At 44.6% G+C, this 27495-nt stretch overlaps 2 protein-coding genes across 7 annotated transcripts in view; one reads left to right on the top strand and one right to left on the bottom strand.

The window, feature by feature from the left end:
• The window catches only part of USP28 (ubiquitin specific peptidase 28), a 58426-nt gene extending 38078 nt beyond the window's left edge, over positions 1 to 20348 (top strand). For 2 of the 6 annotated variants that reach the window (XM_084781327.1, XM_084781332.1), the window contains 14 exons: positions 801 to 980; positions 3054 to 3274; positions 4278 to 4348; positions 5560 to 5788; positions 8379 to 8573; positions 9436 to 9575; positions 9747 to 9932; positions 10847 to 10942; positions 12625 to 12803; positions 12914 to 12992; positions 14031 to 14110; positions 14599 to 14722; positions 16042 to 16237; positions 19186 to 20348. In XM_084781327.1, coding sequence (XP_084637453.1) covers positions 801 to 980; positions 3054 to 3274; positions 4278 to 4348; positions 5560 to 5788; positions 8379 to 8573; positions 9436 to 9575; positions 9747 to 9932; positions 10847 to 10942; positions 12625 to 12803; positions 12914 to 12992; positions 14031 to 14110; positions 14599 to 14722; positions 16042 to 16237; positions 19186 to 19361 — 2152 coding nt within the window. In that variant the 3' untranslated portion in view covers positions 19362 to 20348. The remainder of the gene's footprint in view (positions 1 to 800; positions 981 to 3053; positions 3275 to 4277; positions 4349 to 5559; positions 5789 to 8378; positions 8574 to 9435; positions 9576 to 9746; positions 9933 to 10846; positions 10943 to 12624; positions 12804 to 12913; positions 12993 to 14030; positions 14111 to 14598; positions 14723 to 16041; positions 16238 to 19185) is intronic. The other 4 variants (XM_084781328.1, XM_084781329.1, XM_084781331.1 and 1 more) reach the window with 4 other exon arrangements.
• Positions 20349 to 25918: 5570 nt separating this feature from the next.
• CLDN25 (claudin 25) lies at positions 25919 to 26608 on the bottom strand (the record flags this gene model as incomplete). The annotated part of the gene is made up of 1 exon (XM_084781372.1): positions 25919 to 26608. One exon carries the CDS (start codon positions 26606 to 26608, stop codon positions 25919 to 25921), a length of 690 nt encoding a protein of 229 aa, XP_084637498.1.
• Positions 26609 to 27495: the final 887 nt, after the last annotated feature.

The raw sequence follows: 27495 nt of genomic DNA on the forward strand, positions 1-27495 counted from the left end.
AAGACCCTGCAAAAGGAAGATTACCAGGTTTCTTAGGCTCTGGCCTTTATTAAGGTCTAATTTCTTTTTCTTTCTTGTCTTGGTTTTTGGTTTTGATTTTTCTGTGTAGCCCCATCTGTCCTGGAACTCACTCTGTAGACTGGGCTAGCTTTGAATTCACAGTAATCTGTCTGCCTCTGCCTCTCAAGTGCTGAGATTAAAGGCGTATACCACTGCCACATGGCTTTTACAAGCTCTAATTTTTATTTCTGGATTTCTGTCACTCTCGATTATGAAGCAATTGGTCTAGAAAGGCCAAAGAAAATACCATGAGAGCCAGTCACCAGCTTCTTTTTCAGTTCTAATGTGGAATATGTATTTCCCTTTAAGAAAGAACTTAGGTTTATAAGCAGAGTCTGACTGTGACAGGACAGCAGGACAGAGCTGGATAGTCTGAAAGTGTCTCATTCGGTGTGAGGCATCAGGCTGGTAGCAGTTTTCATTGTTAGAACCTTTTTTAAAAAAACTTTATAGATTGAGTGATCAAATATTATATGCTGCTGAGAATAATATGGGATTTTGTTGTTACATTGAGATAGGCTTTTACTAGGTTGCCCCACACTTAAACTTTGCAACACAGGTAGGCCTCAAACTCTTGGTGATCCTTCTGCCTCAGCCTCCTGAGTGCTAGGATCATAGCTGGATATTAGTATACGTAAGAATGAGCCTTCCCGTTGACTCTGCATGGTACGGTTTTATCAGCAGTTCTTACACCGCATAGCCGACTTGGGCACTAGTGTTCCAGTGTCTTTGTCTCTTAGGTATGTGAAGTATGGCTCGGGCCCATCTCGATTCCCACTCCCCGACATGTTGAAATACGTTATTGAATTTGCCAGTACAAAACCTGCCTCTGAAAGCTGTCTGTCTCGAGGTGCTGAGCACATGACATTACCACTTTCTTCAGTGCACTGCCCGGTTTCTGACCTCACATCCAAGGAAAGGTAATAAAGCAGATTTCTTAAATGGTTTGTATTGTTTTTCCATTTTTCTTTGAACTGTTTCCCATCCTTCCCACCTGCTGAGCACCTCCCACCACCACCAGATAGCTCAAGGAGGGAGCTTTGCCTAGGGAAGGGTTTTGCCATCTCCCCTGCTGGCAGTTTCCTGAGCCATCTCCCTCCCCTGCTGGCAGTTTCCTGAGCCATCTTCCCTGCCTGCAGTTTCTTGAGTCCTTGCAGTACACTTCTCTCCCTGAAGGTTACACCTGTTCCAGAGGCTTCTCACTGTCTGGATCAGACTCCTCAGGACTGCCTTTCTCTGAGCCAACTGCCTTGAAAGGGCTTTTTCAGAGCCCAGTCAGCCCAAGTCCTCCAGGCATCTTGTTTATCTGTGGTGAAGGAGGCGTGGCTAAGTAACGAAACAGCAACTTACTTACTTACTTGTGGACAGAGTTACACAAGGAAGGGCCGGCCAGGCTTGTGAAGATGGGTGGGGCGGAATCCTCTGACTCTTCTATTCAACTGGCGGTCTTTATAGCCTTAGAGTGCCAGCAGGTTCAGCTTAGGTCACACTCCACACTTGGGTTTTGGCTAATAAAAATACTAGGGCACACTTGTGCCCCATAGACTAAAAGGCTTATGTTAAAAACTTAGTTGTTAGCTAGGCTGTAGTGGCCCACACTTTTAATCACAGCACTAGGGAGACAGAGGCAGGCGAACATCTGCGTTTGAGGCCACCATGGCCTACAGAGTGAATTCCAGGACAGCCAAAGCTACATAGAGAGATCCTGTCTCAAAAATCCAAAACCAAACCAAAACAAAACACTCAATTGTTGAGATAGGGAGATGGTTCAGCTATTAAAAGTGCATACTGCTTTTGCAGAGGACCCTACCTCAAGCTCAGCGCTCACATCAGGCAACTTTTTTGGTGATGTTAGTATATAAGTTGGCTTTTTTTTTCCTCTCTCTTGTGTTCTTGCTGTCATACCAGGCTTGTTCAGTAGAGGGAATCAAACCCAGTGTCCTATGCTTGCTAGGCAAGTGCTGTGCCATCTGAGTGACACGGTGCTTTGTGCTTTTTTTTTTTTAAGTCATTGTTTCTTTGTTTGGAGACAGGATCTTACTTCAAACTCCTTACAGGCCTTTTGGTTTTGAGCAACGTTTCTCAGCCTGTGGGTTGCAACCCCTTTTGGGGGGAAGGGGTCAAACAACTCTTTCATAGGGATGGCCTAAGACCATCAGAGAAAACAAGTATTTGCATTAAGATTCATAACAGCAAAATTACAGTTATGAAATAGCATTGCAAATAATTTTATGGTTAGGGGGTCACCTAACCAAAGCATGAGGAACTAACTGTTAAATGGTCACAGCACTGGGAAGGTTGAGAACCACTGTATTTGGTGTTTTCCCACCTCCATTTCAGTTCTTGGGTGCCTGGGGTTATAGGCATGAACTACTGTGTCAGCTAAGTTTTGTTACATGCTAAGCTTGTGATTGGTCAAATGGGATAGTACTAACGTTAGCTTCATAACCAAGTTGTGTTAGAAAAAGATGATTCATATAAGAAAACGTTTGCTTTTATTATAGATATAAACTTTTTAGACAGGGCCTTGCTATGTAGCTTATGTTGGGCTTGCAATTGATATCCTCCTGCCTCAGCCTCACCATTGCTAGCAGTCACATCTTTTTTTTTTTTTTTTTCAAGACAGGGTCTCTCTGTGTAGCCTTGGCTGTCCTGGACTCACTTTGTAGACCAGGCTGGCCTCAAACTCACAGGGATCCGCCTGCCTCTGCCTCCCGAGTGCTGGGATTAAAGGCGTGCGCAACCACGCCCGGCAGCAGTCGCGTCTTAACTGTACCTTTTCTTAAAGCACCTGGTTTTCTCAAGTGCAATAGTTAGGTCAAGTTGAACTTTGTTTTTTTTTTGAGACAGGCTATTAACTGTACCAGGGTGGCCTCAAAATAGCAGTCCTGTATTAGCCTCCCCAGGGATGAGATTACTGGTTTCTGCTACCATGCCCAGCCCAACTTACATTTTAGATATTATCAAATGAGAGCCATCTTTGTCTTCTCTAGTTCAAGTTCAGAAAGCTGCTCCCAGGATGCTGAAGGCTCCTTTTCCTCTCCTCAAGATGCTCTCCCCAAGTCCGAGGTAACGAACGGGCCATTTCCCTCTCCTCACTCCTCCCTGAGAGTGCCTGCACCCCCAGCTCCTCGGACAGTCACAGATGAGGAGATGAACTTCGTTAAGACCTGTCTTCAGAGGTGGCGGAGTGAAATTGAACAAGACATACAAGGTTGGTGCTCTGAAAACTTGTTAGTTCCTCCCTTTTTTCCCTGTATTTGGCTGTTTGGTGGCTAGGCACCCTGGGTATTTATTCAGTCATCGTTGTGTGCATAGTGCCGTCAGGCCTGGTGACTGTGACTTCTGTGCTTCTCCTGCCTTGTAGGCTTGGCCCTGTACAGTTACTCCTCCCAGGCCACCCCCCCCAAAAAAAAATTCTCTAAGTTGCAATCATGGGAACCTTTGCTGAGAGAGAGCAGGGTATGTTCCTCCCTCCTCTCCTCCTGCTCTTGTCCTGTCCCTTTGAGCCAGGGCCTCAGAACTGACCTTGAGTCTTCCATTTCTTCCGTTCCTTGCTCTGGAATGCTGGGTAAGCAGCATGTGCTTCCATGCTGCTTCATTTGTTTAAATGTGAACCTTGTTGTCGATGGTAAAGGGATAGTAACAGTGCTTGCCTCATAACCAGGCCTTGCTAAAGGAAAGTGGTTTAATAGCTTTCTCTCAAGCTAAGGTCTCAAACTCATGATCCTCCTGCCTCAGCTTCCTAGTGTGGGGACAGTGTTGACAGGTGTGAGTATCTTGACAAAATGAATGCTTTCCAAACAGCAGCTGCCCATGCACTGTGCTTGTTTGCCCTCCCTCCCATCCTGGTCCTTATACAAGATCAGCACCTCTTCTGCCACTGTGCCCAGGTTTTTACTCTGATGGGGCTCCTGCTTCAGCTCATGGAAGGCTTTTTCCTAAGTTGAAGCACTTTCTTTAAGAAATTTCAGTGCAGGTTTATAAGAATAATTCTTTAAAGACCTCAGTATAATCACATTGGATTAAAAGCCTTTATAATCTGAAGCACTTGCCCCTTCAGCACCATGTGCTGCTTTGTGTCTCCTGTGGGAAGTAGAAGTCATTAAAGTGTGGGGTGCAGAGCAGCAGTGCTGTTTGTGTTGTCATGGCCAGTCACGGCTGGTGGGCCCTGGCACGCAGACACTCTAACGAAGTTTTGTTTTTTGTTTTTACAGACTTAAAGAATTGTATTGAGAGCACCACCCAGGCTATTGAGCAGATGTACTGTGATCCTCTTCTTCGTCAGGTAGAATTAAGTGATGGAAAATAGGCAGAAGATGTAATACTACCAGAAAAGACCTACATGGGTATCTCCCTAAGACAGAAATATACTGTTCTCTTACATCAAGTTGAACAATTCCGAGTGCCTTCTAAACATCCTTTTTTGGATGCTGCCATGTGGTGTTTTTTTTTATATATATAATAGAGATGCTTCCTATTAGGGGCTGGAGAGATGGCCCTGCAGTTAAAAGTGTGCTGTTTTTGTAGAGGACCCAAGTTTGGTTCCCAGAACCACTTATAACTTCAGTTCTAGGCAGCTTTGATGCTTTTCACCTCTGTGGGCACTTGAACTCACACGTACATACCCACATGCACATGCATACACATAATTTAAAAAAAAAAACTAAAAACAGAGCTGCCAGCTGGGCATGGTGGTACATGCCTGTAATCCCAGCACTTGGGGAGACAGAGGCAGGAGGATTGCTATGAGTTTGAGGCTAGCCTGGTCTACAAAGTGAGTCCAGAACAGCCAAATGCTACACAGAGAAACCCATCCCCCAAACCAAACCAAACCAAACCAAAAAAATTCCCCCTTAAATGCTAATTGAAGCAGTGCAGTGGGAAGAGCTGGTTGGAGAGCAGCTGTCCGTCTCCAGCGCCCTGTAAGGTCATTCCATTAGCAGGGTCCTCGTACTTCAGTCCTCTAGTGACTGGAGACCTCACAAGGGAGCCAGGCAGAGCAGGACTCCTTGCAGCCCTCAGTCTTTTTTATTCAGTACAGGCCTTGAACTTGGCTATACAGAGGCACATCTGTGAAGGGCTTATGGCAAAGTGGCCTTCAGAACACAGCAGGGCAGTGAGCGTGGCTGCGGCATGCAGCAGAACAGACCATGCAGCCCTTGACTTTCTCTCTTGCCTCTTGTGACTTTAAAAACAAACAAATAAACAAACAAAAATTATACGCAGTCTGGCTCTGAGTGAGAGCATGGTGAGGTACTGAGAAGAAATAAGGCCAGAAGAGCCTCCAGCAAGGGATGGTTTAACCCTCACTGTAGCAGCCTTGGGATTGATAGCTTCCGACATTGTGTCTTCATTGTCTACCCTGAACTGGCAACATGCTTTATGTGAGTGCTATTTCTAGTGCATGTGTGGCCCTTCCCTTCTACCTGCTGGTGGTGACATACATGGCATCACGTTTCTGTGCCCGGTCTGAGAGCACGCCTGTCTGATTTGCAGGTGCCTTATCGTTTACATGCAGTTCTTGTTCACGAAGGACAAGCCAATGCTGGACACTACTGGGCATACATATACAACCAAGCTCGGCAAATCTGGCTCAAATACAATGATATCTCTGTCACTGAATCTTCCTGGGAGGAACTTGAAAGAGATTCATATGGGGGCCTGAGAAATGTCAGTGCTTACTGCTTGATGTACATCAGTGACAAGTTACCCCACTTGGATACAGGTAAAAATGGCTGATAGAATCTAGAGTTTGGGGGAAAATCTAGTCCTGGCAAAGGAACAGTCGCATACTTTAAACAAAGACATTTAAACTACAGTTTATTATTATATAAAATGTCCTTAAAACATAAAAACTGTAAGAGAGTAAAAGAGAAAATAGGCTTACTTTTTCCTACTTCTGTCTTTGACCATTAACTCACTCCCCAGCAATTCCATGCTGTGAGGATTGTATGTCTTCCTCAGGACATGTTCTGTGTGTTGATTTCATGTATTTATTTCCTTTCCTCATTTCTCCCTCCCACTGAGGTACTTTTCTATGCAGTTCTACCCACTATTTATTAATTGAGAATTTAACAGACTATTTTTTTTTTCATAAATATTACTTCCTTAAGTGGGTGTGCTGGCTCAGGCCTGTAAACTCAGCATCCAAGAGGCATGGCGGGAGGATTATGAGGCCAGCCTGGGTTTCCAAACAGGTCCAAGTCAGAAAACAACTACCCTATATTTATGCTGTAAAGCCATAAATAGTGGCTGTAGAGAGCATTAGCTGTTGGTTGTTGTAAGTCCATGGTACTGCCTACATTGCTCATTTCTATGGTGTACATGGAGGGCTGAGGATTAAGATTTGTTCATTGAGTGTTCAGTGAAGCCCTGGGTCTGATCCCCAGCACTTTGTAAACCAGGTGTATACGTGCTTGTAATCCTAGCACCCAGAGGTACTGGTGACAGGATCTAGGCCAGCCGAGGCTACATAAGACCCTAAACCCCCACTGCAAAATAATGGACTTTCACTTGATTGATGAAAGGCTAATTAGTGGCAGCTAATGAGGATTTTGTTGTTCTGTTGTAGAGTTCTTTTTGTTGGTTTTGATGGCATGATTAGAAATAAAATTTAGGGGGATGGAGAGATGGCTCAACAGTTAAGAGCACTCACTGGCTGCTTTTCCAGAGGACTACAGTTCAATTCCCAGCACCCACATGGCAGCTCACAACTGTCTGTAACTCCAGTTCCAGGGGATCTGATGCCCTCACACAGAAATACATGCAACTAAACAACAATGCATATAAAATAAAAATAAATAAAAATTTAGAAAAAGAAATAAAATTTAATCATTTCATATGTCCTCACTATTTTTGTCATTTTTTATTAAAATGCTTAATGTTTCTTGATAATGCACCATTTACCCAATATTTTTACCTTGGTGTTTGATGGTGGATTCATATAAATATAAATATGTGGCTCTTTTCTTTCTTTTATCTCTTTTTTAAAGCAGAGTCACTATATAATATCTGCCCTCAGCTTAGTGCCTTGATAGTCTTACTCAGCTGTATTGAAATAGGTGATCATCCTTTTGTCTTTTTGAGGTAGTGTCCTGTCCTGCCTTCTGGGCTCCTGGTCTTCTTACCTTCACCTCTCTGGTGCTGTGCTAAGACTATAGCTGTGTACCACCATGCCCTAGACTCCTACCACTTTTTAAAATGTTTTAAAGATTTACTTACTATGTATACAGTATTCTGTCCGCATATGAGCCTTCACACCAGAAGAGGGCACCAGATCTCATTATAGATGGTTGTGAGCCACCGTGTGGCTGCTGAGAATTAAACTCATGACCTTTGGAGGAACAGCCAGTGCTCTCCAGCCTCCACTTCTACACTCTTAGATACAGTAGTTAAGTTTATAACATTATTACTTAAATTTTTCTTTTTCTTTTTAAAACTTATTTCTGTGTATGTGCCTCCTGGTACGTACAGAGGCCAGAAGATACAGGGTATCCCGGAGCTGGAGTTACTGGTGGTTACGAGCCTGAGAACTGAACTTGGGTTCTTATGTAAGAGCAGCAAGCACTGAGCCACCTCTGCAGCCCGTAATGTTAGGATTCTATCATATCTGTTGATGTTCAAGTTTACGACACTGGCTCTCTCCAATGACTGACCATAATTTAATCATCATTCTGTCATGTGGTCATTCAGCCACTAGATGTTGATTTTTTATTTATTTGTTTGTTTGTTTGTTTTTTCGAGACAAGGTTTCTCTATGTAGCCTTTGTAGACCAGGCTGGCCTCGAACTCACAGCGATCCTCCTGCCTCTGCCTCCCGAGTGCTGGGATTAAAGGCGTGCGCCACCACCGCCCGGCTAGATGTTGATTTTTAAGGGCTTATTTTTATTTTATGCTGATGAATATTTGGCTGTATATATATGTATGTATGTGTACCACACACATGAAGAAGGTATCAGATCTCCTGGAACTGGAAACATGCATAGTATGAGCTACCATGTTGGTTCTGGGAACCAGAACTGGGTCCTATGCAAGAGCAGCCAGTGCTGTTAGCTGCTGAGCTGTCTCTGCAGCCCCTACAGTTAACATACTAAGCACCTGCCTGCTGATGCTGCCTGGCAGGGTTCCTCATGTGCTGTGCTTCTTAGCCTCATCCTGGCAGTTTTGATAGAGTTATGTATGTATGTGAGTATACATGTTATAGTGTATGTCTATTTAGGGATAAAAGAAAAGCTGAAATGTGCTCATTCCTTCTGTGACGGGTTTTTGGTTTACCTTTTTCTGGGTGGCCCTTTATTTTAACTGTTTTCCCTCAGAGGCAGTTCCTAACGAATCTGATCAAATGGCGGGAGAAGTGGAGGCCCTGTCTGTGGAACTCAGGAAGTACATTCACGAAGATAATTGGAGGTTTGAGCAAGAGGTGGAGGAATGGGAGGAAGAGCAGTCCTGTAAGATCCCGCAGATGGAGTCTTCCCCAAACTCCTCCTCACAGGATTTCTCCACGTCACAAGGTATACAAGGAATGTGCTGTACCAGGTTTAGTCAGGTCCTTGCACTACCTAGATACTTAACTACTTGGTGATGCCTCTCTTCTCGCTGGGTTTCTTTGGTTTTTAATTTTCAATTTTTCTTTAACGGGAGGAGTGTGGTTGAACATGCCATAGCACATGAGTTGAGATCAGAGGAGAACTTGTGGGGACCAATTCTTTCCTTCCACCATGTCATTCCAAGGGATCCTCAGGGTTGGTGGCAAGCACCTTTCCCCGCTGAGCCATCTTGCTAGCCCCATAGCAGGTTGTGTTTATAGTGGCTATCACAAAGTCTGGTAGAATGATTATGTCTTTAGAAGTTGCTTTCTGGCGAGCAGAAAGAATATGAGAAAGGCTGCCCATCCCACAGGATGATGACAGGATTAAAGTTAGACTTTGTGAAAACTCTTCTCCATAGGAGATGTTCCTGATAGATGGTTGGTGAGAGGAGACATCTAGGAAAAGCTGAGCAGAGTAATTTTAAAGGATGTTCAAGGGTCCTTGCTGTGGAGTAGCTGTTCCTTTTCTTTTTCTTTTTACTTTAAAAAAAATTTGAGACAGGATTTCTCTCTGTAGCCCTGGTTGTCTTGGAACTTGGTTTTTAGACCACGCTGTCCTCAAACTCACAGAGATCCACCTGCCCCTGCCTCTGAGTGCTGTAATTAAAGGCGTGTGCCACCAGTACCACTGGCAGAGTAGCTGTTTCTTGTCAGAGTTTCTAGGGGTGTTGTCATGGGCTGGGATAGAGGTGTGCTGGTACTGTATATTGAAATGTGTGCTGATATTCAGAGTGTTCTAAACAGTATTCATCAGATGTGACAACTGATTTTGTTGTTGTTGTCAGAGTCTTCAGCAGCCTCCTCTCACGGGGTTCGCTGCTTGTCGTCTGAGCACGCTGTGATTGCAAAGGAGCAGACTGCCCAGGCCATCGCAAACACAGCCCATGCCTACGAGAAGAGCGGTGTAGAAGCAGCCTTGAGCGAGGTGAGACTGAGTGAGTGACCCTCCTTTGAAAGGGTCTGGCTTTTGACACCAACTGCCAGCTTTCTGTCATTTCTATTGGTCCATGTCTCTGCTGAATTTAGCCATCCCTCTTTATTTCTTTCCGGTTTTCCCCAGTGTTGTTCTTACTTTCTCTCCATTCTGCTGTCACAGCATAAGGAAGCTGAACCTGAGAAGCCCAAACCCCCGGAAGCAAACCTTGCAGAGCAGTCAGAGCAGGCCCCAGAGGCCAGAGATGCAGAGGCCGCTGCCCCACACGCCTCTGAGGTCTCTGAAGTGGAGATTCCCAGTGTGGGAAGGATTCTGGTTAGATCTGATGCAGATGGCTATGATGAGGAGGTACAGAGTGCAGGGTAGCCATGTGGTGTCTTCCAAAGGGTTGTCTGTCACAGCTAATATTTTTTCACTGAAACAAACAAGGAACAGACATGCAGTCCTGTCTGCTTTTGACTGGCTGTTTTTGAAAAGGCACAGGCGACCCATCCCTGCTGTGCACTGTTGGCATGCATGTGTGCACGTGCGCGCGCACCCAGCTTGTGTTTAGGAGGGACTGCTACAATGCCTAGATGGTCTAGGGACAACAGGATTAGCTCCACTTGGTATTATGAACAAAAACATGTTTACCTTCAAGAGACAGTTTGGTTTTGGTGGTAGTCCATTATTTTGTCTTCCAAGTAGAATTTTTCCACTTGCTGGGTAAATAAAACAAATGTGGATTAAAGTTGGTTTTGCTTTTAATTCTGAAGTTCAGCAAGCAGCTGTTACTCATGGTCTGTCTCCTTGTCAGTTGCATTGTACACAAACAGTCATTAATCCTGTCTCTTGGGTTTCTGTTTTGTTGTTTTGTTTTATTTTTTCTGCTGTGGGTATATACTTTTATTTATAGAAAGTTTGCAACTATTCAATGCCTTTATGCCCTCATTTTGGTGGAAATCAGAGAACTAAGTTGGCGTGCTGACTGTATAGTTGCTTAATCTTCAGCAATGTCCCGTCAGAAGTGTTCTTGAGCACCTTTGTCTGTCTTACATAACCAGAATGTGCATGTGGTGGGACAGCTTGTCATAGGCACCACCACAAGGAAAGCCAGGGCTCCGCATGCATCTAGAGTAGGGCTGGGAGGCTTGGCCTGCAGCCTGCGCTGACAGCGAGACCATGTTCTGCTTCTGATCAGCATTCTGCTCACCTCTCCTCATGCAGTCTCCTTTGAACCTATCTGCTCTCCTTTTCTCTCTGTTTTATGCCCTCTGTGGTAGGTGATGCTGAGCCCTGCCATGCAAGGGGTCATCCTGGCCATAGCTAAAGCACGCCAGACCTTTGACCGAGATGGGTCTGAAGCAGGGCTTATTAAGGTACTCTTGTTATAACATTTTAATCCTCATAACCCAGAGATATTTCTGTAAGATGGTGGGAAATGGTATGAAAATAGCCTGTTTTGGGGGAGATTGCTCAGTCAGAAGGATAGAAGTTTAATCTCCAGAACCTGCATTTAAAAAACCAAATTTTCCACAGGACTGGAAAGATGTCCCAACATACACTGCTTTTGCAGAAAACCCAAGTTTGGTTCCCAATACCTAACACTGGACCATACCTGCCTTTCACTTTAGTTTCAGAGGGTTTGACATTCTTCTGGCTTCTGTGGGTACTAGACACACATGAACAGTGCCCCATACATATATGCACGCAACTAGACATGGTACAGAGCATGTTGGTGATCCCAATGCTTACTTGGTGAGTTTGAGGCTAATAACAGACCTTTTTCCAAAAGAGTAGTGAGCAAAGCATGGTGGCAGATGCCTTCAATCTCAGTGTTTGGTAAGCAGAGGCAGGCAGATCTCAGTGAGTTCATGACTCACAGCTTTACATAGTGAGTTCCAGGCCAGAGGCTGTTGTGACTTCCCACTTTCTCCAAAGTGTATGTTGGATAGAATCTGAAGAACAGTATACAAGGTTACCCTCTGGTCTCCACACATATGCACCCTACCACACAGACACACAGTATCCTGTGTTGAAGTGAAACATGAAACTGTCTTTTCTGTCCAACTGATGAGCAAACCACCCCAGAAAGCTGATGGTGGCTCATCTTCACCGGCACTAGCCCAGCAGTTAGCAGTGCCACTGTGCATTGGATCCAGCCTACAGGGATGATGAGGTTGCTTAATGTTCATAGGTGTCAAGTGCTCTGAGAAGACTGCCTTTATAACTTCAGAACCTTCATTTTAAAATAAGAGAGAAGGTCTGAAGTTTAAGATATTTGAATGAGATTACATATGGATGGATTTTTAAACAATTTAAGCTAAGTACTTGTGTTTTTAAGATAAGAACTTGATGAAAGCCAAACATGATGGCTCATGCCTGTAATCCGGGAGGCGGAACCAAGAGGAGGCCACAAGTTTGAGGCCAGCCTCGTCTGTATAGTGAGGTCTTGGGTAGCATGGACTACAGCAAAAGCAAACAAAAGTTGAGGAAAATGAGTTTGTTTTTTGAGCATAGATGTCTTTAGTGCCAGGATTCCGGGCAGTTAAGATATGCCAACAGTGTACATATTCTATAGTTGATTTTGCAATGCTCAACAAGAATTCCTTGGCATGGACTGGGGGGGAGGGGTGGCAGCACACGCCTTTAATCCCAACACTTGGAAGGCAGAGGCAGGTGGATCTCTGTGAGTTTGAGGCCAGCCTGGACTACTGAGTGAGTTTCAGGACAGCCATAACTGTTACACAAAGAAACCCTGTCTCAAAAACCCAAAAAGACCAGAATTCCTTAACATGCCAGGCTCTGATGCCAGGTAGTCATGGGGTGGTTGCGCATGCCTTTAATCCCAGCACTTGGAAGGCAGAGGTAGGTGGATCACTATGAGTTCGAGGCCAACTTGGTCTACAAAGCAAGTCCAGGACAGCCAAGGCTACACAAAGAAACCCTGTCTTGAAAAACCAGGCAAAAAGAGAGAGCGGCTCTGGCGTTCTGGTGTCAGTTTCTGTATGTGCGCTCATGCCCACAGTGTTCCCTTCTCCACTCCCCAATTCTCTCTCAGGCGTTTCATGAAGAATACTCCAGACTCTATCAGCTGGCCAAAGAGACCCCCACCTCTCACAGTGATCCTCGCCTTCAGCATGTTCTTGTCTACTTTTTCCAAAACGAAGCACCCAAAAGGGTAGTAGAGCGGACCCTTCTGGAACAGTTTGCAGATAGAAACCTCAGCTATGATGAGAGGTGAGAGTATGCGAGGCCTGCTCCTGCATGGGGTCTCACTGGGCAAGTTCCTCCAATTTGGAGGTGCAACCATGCTCCCTCCATTGTTTTCTGAACTCTGCCCCACACAGATCTATCAGCATCATGAAGGTGGCTCAGGCCAAGCTGATGGAAATTGGTCCAGATGACATGAACATGGAGGAATATAAGGTCAGTTTGGGGGCTTGTTTGTTTTTGTTTTTTCAATTCATCACCAAACAATAATTCCGGAGGCAAGTGATATTTAAGATAAAATGAACAATTTTATGTTTCCAGACTGACCAGCTCCATAATAATAATTAAAACTTGAAATAGAGAAGGGGGGAAAAAAAAGCTGGGCGTGGTGGGCACACCTTAATCCCAGCACTCAGCAGGCAGAGGCAGTGGGTCTCTGAGTTTAAGGACAGCCAGGGATACTCATTGAGGGGGGGGGGGAAATGAATAAAGACCTTATCTTAGCCTCAGAACAACAGCTCTTGTGTTTTCAGGCTTCTGTTAGACTATGTCTGCACTAATTTCCTAAGGGCTCTTTTGAGCCTTGAACTAGGCAGTGCTGTTGTAGTTGCTGTGTTGCTGTGTGAGTGTGTGTGAGTGTGTAGTGGTATCATTTTCTAACCGTATGGAACTATATATTAAATTAACTCACACTCTGTCCCAGAGTTGGGTTGTCTGTGCTTGCTGAGCGCAGTTTCACAGTTTGGCTTGAGAAGCCTTGTGTTCCCTTCTTCCCCATGTGTGCCTGCTTGTTTCCCTACTCAGAATGTCACTTGTATAAATCAGAGTAGAAGGACTTTGACGTGTTGTGTTGGGATTAGGAGAGTTTATAAGTGCTAATACTTAGGTGAAGTGAAATGAATTACTGATCCTCAGCGGAAAGAATAGAGCACTGCAAGTTACGTAGACAGGTCGGTGGCGTAAACACGACATTCTGTAGTCCAGGCTGGGCTCGGATTTGTCATGTATCTGAGGATGTCTCTAGGCTTTTTGATGCTCCCATCTCTACCTCTCCAGTGCTGGGTTTACAGTCGTGCACCTCCATGCTCAGCTTTAAGTCTTTTGTTTGTTTTGTTTTTAACCCAGAAGTTCTATGTGTGTTTGTACTTGACCAGATGTGCTGACTACTTGGTTGTACTGAGCTGACAGCAGTGCGAGTGAAACAGGCACTGGGTTGTTGAGATCAGGTCATTAACAGTAGTCCTTCCTTTCCAGAGGTGGCATGAAGACTACAGTTTGTTCCGAAAGGTGTCTGTGTACCTCCTGACAGGCCTGGAACTCTTTCAAAAAGGAAAGTATGTTGACCTTTTCTCTTACTAGCATTGTTAGTCAGAACACTGATGCCCATCCAGGGTTACTCAGAAGTCACTGCTGTGAGTCCCCTCCTTTGTCACACACTGTGCCTTGCCCCCCTCCCCCATGGTTCATCTTGCTGTACAAATCACACTGTTTTCTTGTTCTTCGTGTAATAATGGGTTTATTACCAAGGAGATAGGATTATGCTAGACTCCCTTAGTGACTAGAAAGTAAAATTTTGCTTGTCATGGGCTCTAGTTAGTAGTCCTTTTCTTTGTTTTAGAGATGGAAAAAAATTGAGGCCCACAGATGTTTCCTTTCTTGGCCAGTGTGCAGAAGAGCTGAGACTGGCTGTGGTCTTTGCCACCCAAGCTTTTCCCAGTACATCATACTGTAGCTGAGTAGATTCTCACGGCAGAAAAGTGAAAGCTAAGCCCTAGATTTTGACAAAGGGAACTCAGCTGTGGATTGTCTCCCACTTTTTAAGGTACCAGGAAGCACTGTCCTATCTGGTGTATGCCTACCAGAGCAACGCCGCCCTGCTGATGAAGGGGCCGCGCAGGGGTGTGAAGGAGTCTGTGATTGCTTTGTACCGCAGAAAATGCCTTCTGGTTTGTACCATCTATGAAACCTTAATCTCTCCTCCTGCCCTCCCTTGCTTTCTCTGTGTATCATTCTTCTCCAACCCTTGATATGTTGTGCCAACCATGCCTTCTCACATGCCTGCATTAGCATGTTTAGCATATTGCCCCTCTACAGTTTATTAAGCACAGAGCCACCTTCTGGTCAGCTATTTCCTTTCAGCCCACTGTATACTGAGCCACAGTGAATATGTAGGAAGAGTGTGATGTTTCTAGGGTTGCCTAGCAGAGGACAGTTTTTCAGAACTAGATGTATTTTTTTGGTTTTTCCAGACAGGGTTTCTCTGTGTAGCCTTGGCCATCCTGGACTCACTTTGTAGACCAGGCTGGCCTCGAACTCACAGCAATCCGCCTGCCTCTGCCTCCCGAGTGCTGGGATTAAAGGCGTGCGCCACCACGCCTGGCTAGATGTATCTTAATAGTCCATTCTCACACAAGGTTACTGAATGTAAGAATTAGTCTTGTTAACCTTGTCATCTTAGCTCTTTTGCATTGGACAGCCATACGGAAAGGCAGGTAGAATATGGCCAGCCTTCCCAGGAGTGTACATCATGCTAGTTCTTCATGGAAGTGTCAAGCAGTCGCTTGCTTGCAGGTTGTCCTTGTGTGTTCACTTCCCCAGACATCTGTGGGTTTATCTTTCCCCTCAGCATCCTTGTTTTCTGGTAATTCTTTGATTGCTGTGTTAGTTACAGGTGTGGCAGGGCTGGCTACTTTGCTGAGGAGTACTAAAAGGTTCTGTGCCTTTGGCTTCTAAGTCACCAGATAGAGACGCCTTGAGTGTCTGCACCCCCCTCACTGCTGTCGGACTAAGGATGCTTTAGGCTTTCCATTGCTGGCTCACATCCTCTAGTGTGTGTCAGTGTCCCGAAGGGGGCACCTTCACATGTTGGTGACAGCTGACCAGTCTGGGAGCAGCCTGGGTCTCTCTGTCTTCTGTGTGTGGTTCTAGTGGCCAGTAAAGACTGAGAATTAATAATAGGTCTTTGGGTAGAAACAGATATCAAATAGGACCTTGGCTTGTAAGTTTAGGCCCTTGAGTCACAACTTTGGGTTGCATTAGAATACTCATGGGAGTTGTCATCCCAGGGCCCAGGTCACTTATATCCTAATTATGTCAGCATCTCTGGGGCAGGAACCAATGCGTTGGTTGGTTGGTTGGTTGGTTGGTTGGTTGGTTTGGTTTTTTGTTTTTCCAGTTAGGTGATTTTGGTGTGACTGTTGGCTTAGATTACTACTAAGATTACTACTGCTTTTTCAGTCTTCCCTTCCCTGTCTTTTATCTGTAGGAGCTGAATGCCAAGGCTGCTTCTCTTTTTGAAACAAATGACGACCACTCTGTATCAGAGGGCATTAATGTGATGAATGAGTTGATCATTCCTTGCATCCACCTGATCATTAATAATGACATCTCCAAGGACGACCTGGATGCCATTGAGGTCATGAGGAGCCATTGGTGCTCTTACCTGGGAAAGGATATTGCAGGTGTGTCGCTAGCACTGCTTAGAGTTTCTGTGCTTTTATGTATCTGAAAATTCAGTGGTCTCACTCTTTAGTGTCACTGGTTGTTGAAGCCTTTTGGAGGATCAAAACCCCCTAACATCTGCAGTGAGATGCATGAGTCTGCACCAGGGAAATGGCATGGGAGTTTGGGCTTCACTGCTTTCTGCTTCTTTGCCTCAGCCAGCTACTGAAGCCACTCCAGGGTCAGACAGCAAGTCCTGGGAATTACAACCACTGGGCATTAAACCTACTCCCTAGCTATAGCCAGTGCTCTGCAGGAATGTTAGTCTGCCATTGTTTTCCCATCTACTAAATTCTGGGTTTTTATGGTTCAAAAATCAAAATGTATTTATGCAGAGTATGATTATCTGATGGCTCTTAAACTAAATTCTCTCAAGGTTTGAAGTTTCAGTATATAAGATTATTATTAACTAATAATTACTTCAGTAAATTAGTAAATAGAATAACTTGAGAGATCCTGAAGCTAGTCTTTTGTAGGTGCATTCAGTTGGCTTGGAAGGTGAATATGCAAATCGGAACTCTTCGTGTTCATTTCCCACTCATGTAAGGAGTCTAGTAACCTGGTTTAGCATACAGGACTTATTGATAAATCTTGAAATAAGCAATTGCTCTGTGTTTCATTGTTTTCTGTTGTTTTTCTTTAGTCCATGTGATCTATAGTTTTACTTAATTCTCTGTGGACACATTAGTATATTTGAGCATTTGAAAGACAATAGCACCATCACGTGTGTGGTACAGAGCATCACATCCAGTGTCTCAAGTTTTAAGAGGATAATTGATAAGAAATAGCCTTGATAACAAAATAGCTTTGCTACTTAGCAAGCAGGGCTTTTAAGTTTTCCCACTTCTTGCAGTTCAGTTCACCCACAGAACTCTCTCTCTCTCTCTCTCTCTCTCTCTCTCTCTCTCTCTCTGCCTTTCTCTCTCTTTCTCTCCTTTTTTCTCTTCCCCTTCCCTCCCCTCCCTTCCCCTCCCTTCCTCTCCTCTCCCCTTTCCTTCTTTCCTTTCCTTCCCCCAGTTTTTCAAGGCAGGATTTTTCTGTGTAGCCTTGGCTGTCCTGGATTCACTTTGTAGACCAGGCTGACCTCAAACTCACAGAGATCCTCCTGCCTCTGCCTCCCTGAGTGTGGGAAGTATAGGCCTGTGCTACCGTGACCAACTTCTCTCTCTCTCTCTCTCTCTCTCTCTCTCTCTCTCTCTCTCTCTCTTTCTCCCCCACCCCTTTTCTTTCTTTCTTTCTTTCTTTCTTTCTTTCTTTCTTTCTTTCTTTCTTTCTTTCTTCAGAGATCCGCCCACCTCTGCCTCATGAATGTTGGGATTAAAGGTGTTTCTACTATGTCAAACAATTTTTTTGTTTTGTTTTTTGACGCAGGATCTCTCTATGTTAGCCTTGGCTGTCCTGGACTCACTTTGTAGACCAGGCTGCCCTCGAACTCACAATGATCCACCTGCCTCTGCCTCCTGAGTGCTGGAATTAAAGGCATGTGCCACCACGCCCGGCTCAAACAAGTTTTAAAATGTTGTTTTTATTTGTTAATATTAGGTGTACACGGGGATGCATGTGCCATAGCGCATGTATGCCACTCAGAGGACAGTTCTGTAGAGTTAGTCCTCCCTTTTCATCTTTACCTGGCCTCTGGGTGCTGAACTCCGGTCACTTTGCGCAACAGGCACTTTGCTCTCTGAGTCATCTTATTGGTCTCCTCACCCAGGAACCTTCATGCACGACAGGTATATTTGCATATTAAAATAGATACACAAATCAAACCTTAATAGATTTTTAAAAATCATAGAGAAATGTATCATTTATTAAAGATACTAAATTTGCAGCTCATAAGGTGGATTTTTTTTTTCATAAAAGCTAAAGATACTTTAGGATTTAAGAGCATCGGAAAAGCAGGGCTTTTCAGAATTGATTGAAGCTGGGTGCAGTGGCGCACACCTATAATCCCAGCACTGGGGGAAGCAGAGGCAGATGGACCTCTGTAAGTTTTAAGGCCAGTCAGGTCTACAAAGCAAGTCCAGGACAGCCAAGGCTACACAGAAAACTATGTCTTGAAAAAACAAAACAAAGCGGGGCGGTGGTGGCGCACGCCTTTAATCCCAGCACTCGGGAGGCAGAGGCAGGTGGGTCACTGTGAGTTTGAGGCCAGCCTGGTCTACAAAATGAGTCCAGGATGGCCAAGGCTACACAGAGAAACCCTGTCTCGAAAAAACAAAACAAAAAAACCAAACAGTTGATTGATATTTTAATTCAGTGAATGCCAATGCTGAGCACACCATGTCACATAAATATGATGTATAAACTGATAGAGGTACATTGAGGGCTATTTCAGAAAGATTGAAATTCTGTCTTATCAAAGCCAGCGTTCACTTAATACATTTTTTAAAATAGTGAAACACAAATCAGCAACCCAAAGAGTATTTTTAAAACATCAAACACTTTACTACAATCGATCCAAAGATATACGATTTGATGCTTGCATGCATTGGATAATGGTAGGAAGATGTTTAAAAGTCCTTCTGTGATTGACTCATTAATGTTTCCGTAAGAACGGAAAACTTGGCAGCATTTGTTGGCAACAATGGCTGCACATTATGTCTTTAGAACCAAGGCTGCAGTGAAGTCATGGTAACATGTTTGCCTTTGAGCTGATTTTTCATTGGTGTATTCAGATACCGTTTACTGCTGCCAAATTCTTCCTGACACATGCCCCCCCCCCTTGCAACATACAGAGGTTGGACACAGACTCAGCTATGCAGCCCTAATCACACCTAAAGTGGGAGGGTGCATGCTGTTTGAGTTGAATGTTGGCTTCTTGAAAGGCCCACTTGTATAGCTGCAGACTTCTTACTTTCCACTAAGATCTGTTGAGCTGTGTGTGTGATCAGCCATTTTCCCTCTACAGAAAATCTTCGACTGTGCTTAGGGGAGTTCCTACCCAGGCTTCTGGACCCTTCTGCAGAAATCATCGTCCTAAAGGAGCCTCCAACTATTCGACCAAATTCTCCCTATGATCTTTGCAGCCGGTTTGCAGCTGTCATGGAGTCCATTCAAGGAGTTTCAGCAGTAACAGTGAAATAAGCTGCTCGTGGTCAGTACTCTGCAGGCCTGCTCTACAGTCACCTGCCTGTTACACAGCAGTCTGTTGTTTCAGATTTCCCTGGAGAAGAGGGGTGGGTGGCTGAGCAAGATTCAGACCCCCCCCACCCCTCTCATGATGTGTGTTTAAGGGAGTAAGGATAAAGTTGCACGTTTTAGGTACTGAATCATGAAGCTATTTCACTGAAGGAGGCAGGAGCCAGTGCATTAAGGTTTTAAATCATCCCCGAAGACCTGAATTGCCTTTTTGATCTCCCATAATACTTGGGTTTGTCTAAGCCTCATGCTACTTTTTAAATTTCCCTTCAGGTACCAATCTTTCTGACAGCAGAAGGGTGACTCATCAGAACTGAGTTGGAGGAACAGTTTCTAATAATTTTGTCAAGTGCAGTTGGCATTTAAAAATCTTTAACTACTAGAGATTGTTATTGGGGGCCTCGCCTGGGTGCTAACACGGGTCTCATGAGCCCTCCCTTCCACATGTGGGTAGAATCTAAGGCTGCACCACGAAGCCAATGGGAAAGCTGCCTCCTTCCTTGGTCTGTTTATATTTTAAGTAAACCGGAAAACCTCACATTCAGTGCTGAGTGAAAGAAAAGAAAGCATCCCGGACCATTCAGCCCAGATGTGGTATTGTGAAGTCACACAAGAACATTTTAACAGGAATCATTTAAGCAGAATTCTGAAAATCACCAGAAACCTGTGTCTAAGGCTACCGTTGCCTAATAGAATTTTGAATCTCTTTTCTTTTTTTCCTTTTAGAAAATAAAGGATGTGAATTTGTATAAAGAACAGGACATCTATCTGTATGTATATTTAGAGAGAAGCCCATTTTTAAGAAAATTCTAATTGGGAGCTCTTGTTTTAACCAAATTTTAAAGATTCACAGAGGAATCATGGGAGGAAAGAACACAATACAACTATGCAGATTTTATAAATGTGCAATAAAAGTATTTGTTTTACCCTTGGTGTATAGTATGGCCCTTTTTGTTTTTTGTTTGTTTGGGATTTTTTTGTTTTGTTTTGAGAAAGGGTTTCTCTGTGTAGCCTTGGCTGTCCTGGACTCACTTTGTAGACCAGGCTGGCCTCGAATTCACAGATATCCATGCTTGGCTTGAATTCAGTGTTTTCCATTTTGGAAATGAGTGGAACTCCATAGCACTTATATGACTTCAACCTTTCTTTTTAAAAGGGGGCAGGGGAGAAAAGAGATGAGCAACTCTTTCTGTTTGCCCACTCTTTTTTCAAAAGTTTAACTTTACTTATGTGTCTGTGTATGTATACGTATGCTATGTGTGCAAGTGCCCACAGAAGACGATACTGGATTTCCTAAGGCTGCTGGAGTGGTAAGCCAGCTGTTGTCTGCTGAGAACCCTTTTGGGGATCAAACAGTCCTTTCTCAATGGTCATCTTAAGACCATCAGAAAATACAGATATTTACATTGATTTATAACAGTAGCAAAATTTTAGTTAATGAGGTAGCAGCTTTTGTGGTTGAGGGTCACCACAACATGAGGAATTGTATTGAAGGCTGAGAACTAGTGGGATAGCAGCAAGTGCTCCTAACCACTCAGCCCTATCTTGCCCTGTCTGTCTCTACCCACACTACACCCCCTACGGCTGAATGGTTTGCATCATTTAGTTACACTGTGGTCACTAGGAGGAGTGCTGACAGGCAGTCTCTCATTCCTGTACAGCTAGCTACTTTTCATTTAACCCTGTCTCTTTCTGGACTTCACAGACTTATGTTTTCAGGCTGATATTTTGTTGATAATTGGTTTTTAGATTGTCATAGGCAAGACTGGGTTCAAACTCACTGTGTGGGAGAGGCTGGCCTGGAATCACTGACCCTACTATATCTATCTCCTAAATATTGAGAGTACAGGCATTCATTACCATGTAACTTTTTAATAGTTCTCAGGCTATGGTTTAGAGTGTTTCTGTGTTTTGTTGGACTCTTACTGGCTTTTACCTTATTTTATTGACACAGGGTCTTAAATGTCCTGAACTTGGAGCAGTCCTCTCACCTCTCAGATGTTGGGGTTATAGTATAATATACTGTTCCTAGTCTAAAGTGCTTTTTAACTTAAATTAAAAATATTTTCTTTTGCTGGTGTGTTTATGCCACAGCATGCCTGTGGAGGTCAGAGGTCAACCTGTGAGTTGGTTTTACCCTTCTGTTCTGCATGATTTGAGGATTGAGCTCTAGCTTGTGCAGTGTCTTTACCCACTAACCCATATCAGTGGCTCTTGATTCTTTGAGACAGAATCTGTGTTGTTTCTGTTCGCCTCAAAATCTCAGGCCTTCTAACTTCTGTTTGCAGAACAGCCAGGCACGTGCTCAGGTAGTTGCTTAGGCATTTTTAAAGGTTTGGGAACAAGAGTGCTGAGGGTGAAAGGATGGAGAGGAGGAAGAAGTGTCATGGACGGTGGAAGTGTTTGAACAGAGAGTTTAACCTCAGAATGTGCCATGGAGACATAGTCGACTGGAAATTTGGTAGAACTCCGTAGTTGCCAGGCAGTGGTAGCACACACCTTTTCCTTGGGAGGCAGAGGCAGGCAGCTTCTTTGAATTCCCTCCTTTACAGCTAGGGCTACACAGGGTTAGCCTGTTACGCTGTTTGGGAAACCCTACCTCTAAACCAAACCAGATCAAATAAACTATTAAAAAGAAAAGGAGACTTACTTGGTGATTTGGCACTTGCCTGCCATGTTCATTGTACTGCGTGTTGAAGACACTTGGGGGAAAAAGTTGAGTCATTTAAGCTTATTTTCACCCTACACATTTCAAGAAGGGTAGATCCATTAAAGAGATGACGAACCAGTTGGTAAGGGCTACATGAGAGACAGACCGTCTTTCTCCCTTTTTAAAAGAGTTATTATACAGTATTCTGCCTGCATGTGTGCCTGCAGGACAGAAGAGGACACCACATTATAGATGGTTGTGAGCCACCATGTGGTTGCTAGGAGTTGAACTCAGGACCTTTGGAACCTGTAAGGCATTTTTCCATTCCCAGACCATCTTTCATACCCTGGGCCTTTGCTATCTTCTTGGCTACAAGAAGTAGGTATCGTAGAAGCTCAGCCTCCTGGGTTCTGAGGCCACCATGGCTCTGCAGTTGGTAGAGCGCTTGCGTCATATGTGTGATGTGAAGTCATGAGTTCCATCCCTGGCAACACAAATCTAGTATGCCTCATGCCTGAAGTCTCTCAACACTGGAGGTAGAGGCAGGGGTCTCAGAAGTTCAGAGCCATTCTCAGCTACATAGAAGCAGTGCTTTGGACATGAAATAGGAGGTTTCATCTTCCCGTGTCAAATTACAAAGTTGTTTTTTTTTTTAATTGGGGGCAGGTGTCCTACTGGGGATTGGATGTAGGGACTCAGCAATGTCAGGCAAGCTGGTTTTCAGTTAGATCAATTTACGAGTCTGTGAGAAAAGTCCTTGTTAAAAATTTAATTCGTAGCCGGGCGTGGTGGCACACGCCTTTAATCCCAGCACTCGGGAGGCAGGGGCAGGTGGATCACTGTGAGTTCGAGGCCAGCCTGGTCTACAAAGCTAGTCCAGGACAGCCAAGGCTACACAGAGAAACTCTGTCTTGAAAAACCAAAAAAAAAAAAAAAAAAAAATTTAATTCCTTCTGTTTTCAACTCTAATCTTCATAACATATGGATAAGATTGTGGCATTTTTGGGTGAATAGTGTCTCCGTGTATCCAGGCTGTACCTTGATTCCCTCCTGATGGACGTGCTGTGCACACAACATGTCAAGCAGCAGCCTCTCTCATCAGCCAAGTGTTCTCTGAAAGCAGAGTAGGGGAGACAGGATATTTCCCTAACAGTGCTGTAGTTTGGGTCTATTTCTCTCCAGAGAAAGCAACAGAAAACAACAAATGTCATTAACACCTGCAAACATGGGATTAAGAAGAAAGACAAGAGAGCCCCCAGCAGGCACAGGTGAACCAGCTGTCTGCAAAGATTGGGCTAAACAGTGCGAAGGAGGATATTCTGAGTCTTTGGGTGTGGTGGGATGTGTAGGTGGCCCATCCAGGGAAGCCACAGGGTGAGGCTCAGAAGGGTATCCTCAATGTCAAATCCTGACATAGCTATCTGCTGCCACAGGTGTGCTGTTACATCTGCTCTCTGCTCTGAAAAAACCTTTCAAGGTCTTATGTAAACCCAAGAACTGGGAAGCTCTTAAGCCCCAATCAGTTGTGTGACAGGGACAAGCACTCAGGAAAGGGAGGCAAGATACCGCAGCAGCCAGAGGGGCTGATTTCTCTGCCAGGCCTGGTGCTTGGTGGGTTGGAGTCCTGTGATGCTGAGAAAGGCAAGAGCATCTTCACCATGGCCCCTACGTTGCTGCAAGATATAAGTTCATCTTTCATTGTCAGCCTTGTCATCCTCTTCATCTGGAACGCCTATCTTTGAACAGCTGCCACTTCCTTGAGGTGCCCAGCTGTGACTCAGGATTTGACTTCCTCCTGTGTGATCTGGAGTCAAGTGATGTTACTGGGATTTGAGTTCCTTGTCTAAATGAGAACCCTGGGTGCAATTGTCTTATTTTTCAGCTGTTGCCAGCATAACATCATTAAGTGCCTATAAGTATTTGTTAAATGAAAGTGTAAACAATCGGGGATGAGTGTAGTGGTTCCATGACGCAAGTACTCTAGGGACCAGGAATCCTTGGATATTTGAGCCTCACTTCTTACTGACACTTGGTCCACTAAACTAAGGGTAGCTGAAAAAAGTCACCAGAAGTAGTCTTCTGATTGGCTAGAGAAGGACAGAATAAGCTTTAATGTACACAAAATAATCAGAATTATTTTCATCCTGATGTTTGGCTCTATTTGTCAGCATTTGTTCACAGATGAGCACCCATGAAAGGAAAGGGGCCTGTATTTAGTTTTATTATTGTGCATGCATATGCCACAGTGCATGTGTAGAGGTCAGAGGACAACAACTTTGTGGAGTCAGTTCTCTCCTAAATTTATATGGGTTCTGGGGACCAAACTCCGGGCATCAGGCTTGGTGGCAGGTTGCCAGCCTGGGAAATTTTTGGCGATTTTGAAAAAGGATGGGCTACTTAGACAAATGTGTATATTCTATAGTGTTAAAGATCAAATCCAGGGTCTTCCGTGCTAGGTGGATGCTCTAACCACTAGACTTCCCCAGCCCCAAATAATACAATAACAATAAAGTGGCCCTCCTTTCTCTTTGTGTTTGTCACTGACTGCTGGGCTGTCTCCCCCACCACCATCCCTTTTTTTCTTTGACAAGGCCTGGGCTGGCCTTGAACTTCTGACCCTCTTGCCTCTACCTCCCAAGTGCTGGGATCACAGGCATGTACCCCCCACACCCACTCTTCTGGGGTGCTAGGGATGGAGCCCAGGACTCCGTATGCTAACCAGGCAGGCACTCTACCAGCTGAGATCCTCCTCCCTAATAAATTTGTAGTGTGCTTTTTTTTGCATAGAGTAAAAGACATTTTTGTGGAGCTGAGAATTCTTTGTGCACACACAAGGCCACCTTGGGTGGTAATAGGCACAATCATCCTTGAGTGACCAGTTTGTCCCAGTGGGACTTTAAGTTTGATAGTTTTAGCAGTACTGAGGCCTGGACATATCAAAGGCTTGGGCACCTTACTATTCAGTGAGAAACATGGGTCTGCTCACATGGTGTAGCAGAAACAAAGCAGTGCCCTTCTGGAACACTACAATATAAATGCAGCATAGCTTTATTATGATTCAAAGCGCACACCTAAGGACTCTCATGCTAGAGGCTATTGTGGGCCAAGAACTAATTTCCCTTTGCCAGCCCATCATCAACATTTCCAGCTAAAACGTACAACACCTCTGGTGACTCCCGCTGTAAAATATCTTCCTTAATACTAAAGTGATTATGTATATAATTAATACTATGAGGTTTATTTTTACTTGTTTTTTATGATTTCAACACTGTAGCTTATCTGGCTTTGAACTTAAGGTAATTTTCTTGGCTCAGCTTCCTGAGTGTTGGCATTACAAGTGAGAGCCACTATGATCACCCCAACACACCACTCAAGTTTGAAGCGGGATCTCAGTATGCAGGCAAGGTTGGCCTTACATTCTCAGTTCTTTCAGCTTCCCATATGATGAAATTACAAGCATGAAGCATTACCCTCAACGGAAAGCACTTCTATATAAATAAAATTTCAAATGAGATAAACGTGTTTGTAAGACACTGTCCTGGGCCGGGTGTGGTGGTGCACGCCTTTAATCCCAGCACTGGAGAGGCAGAGGCAGGTGGATCGCTGTGAGTCCAGGACAGCCAAGGCTACACAGAGAAACCCTGTCTCAAAAAACCAAAAAAAAAAAAAAAAAAAAAAAAGACACTGCCCTGGTTTTTAATTCTCAACTGAAGTACCCAGATCACCAAGAAAATCAAACCTTTGACAAATCTGATACTGACCACTCCTTTCCAACAAATTGATGAAGGGCAAGGAAGACAAAGGAGCCCGTTGCCATTCCTTTATTATAGAGGTTTCTAGGCAAACTCTAGCTCTAGATGACCTGATTCTCCGGTCTTGGTGTGAGGTGAAAGGAACCATGAAATCCCTCGATTGGAGCACAGGCTGGTGGGGCTGTGGCTTCAGCCATCCAGGGAGAAGATCCATCTTCCTCTTCCAGGCAAGCAGAAAAGATGAGGAGAAATCCACCCAGAGCTAGGAAAAGCCCAGCAGCCCAGCCCAGGAACAAGGCGTCTCCGAACTCCCACCGGGGCACAATTTCAGGGACACTGTCATCCCAGAAGTCCTGGAATGTGGCATAGGCCACCCAGGAGACGGGAAAGAGGGTGGTGGCGGAAGCTGATGCCTCCAAAGTCCCTCCCAGGATGCATAGCCGCGTCTTGAAAACTCCTCTGGGCCCGTGGAACCGGAAGCATTCCAACCCATAGCCAGAGAGCACAAGTCCCAACAGTCCTAGCCCATGGGAAGCCACCATGAGGATGCGGGCTACCTGTAGCTCTTGGGGTAGAGACAAAAAGGACTCGAAGGCTTTGCATACAGTGCCAGCTTCCTCCTGATTCACACATGCCTCCCAGAGTCCCGAGATCCAGGTCTCCATTTCGTTCAGGTCCAGATTGAGAGTCTTCCACTGTGGAAGAATAGTGGTGGCACAAGAACACACCCAGCCAAGGACAGAGAGGAACAGACCTCCCAGCTGGACTCTCCCACGAAAGCTACAGGCCATGGTTGTGCCCTCGGCAGGAGGAGATGATGGACTCAGGCGTTGGGCAGCTCGCGTGACTTTCCGGGAGTCTGGAGTGGACCGTCCTACCTTTGCAGAGGACTCTGTGGTGTTCATTTTCAGTGCAGCAGCTGAGACAGGTGGCAGGAATTTGGCCCTGTTTGGGGCTATGGGTTTAGTGGAGATCAGCTGTGGGAACGGATTTTGAAGGAGGCTCCCGTGAGATAGGCCAATAGCCATAGAGCAAGCTGTGCTGCTCCTGATAAGTACCTTCATGACATCAAAATCACTCCTCAACTCTGAGAATACAAAAATAATTTTCTAGAAATACACCTTGACATAATCTTTCCCAAGGACAGTTTTATACTTTTAAATGTATGGGGCAAATGTAAAGGCTCAGTGGGTAAAGGTGCTTGCTGCCAGCTGTAATAACCTGAGTTTAAGCCCAAGGATTCACATTGTGGAAGGAGAAAATTGACTGTTGCAAGCTGTCCTGTAACCTCTATGTATGTGCACACACATATGAATAAGTGTAACTAAATTTTTAAAATATGTATAGACTTTGACCTAGAACTTATCTAAAGGAATGCTATCTTTTAGATAACTATATAGGAATATTTATTTATTTATTTATTTATTTATTTATTTATTTATTTATTTATTCCAAGACAAGGTCTTTCTGTGTTAGCCTTGGCTGTCCTGGACTCGTTTTGTAGACCAGGCTGGCCTCAAACTCACAGCGATCCACCTGCCTCTGCCTCCCAAGTGCTGGGATTAAAGGCGTGCGCCACCACATCCAGCTAAACATTTCTTTAAAAAAGAGAAAAGAAAGAAAAGACAGTCATTTAAAAGTTATGTTGGGCCAGGCGTGGTGGCGCACACCTTTAATC

The sequence above is a fragment of the Acomys minous genome, assembly GCF_964271855.1.
Source record: "Acomys minous genome assembly, chromosome: 5".
In the NCBI taxonomy this organism is placed as follows: Eukaryota; Metazoa; Chordata; class Mammalia; order Rodentia; family Muridae; genus Acomys; species Acomys minous.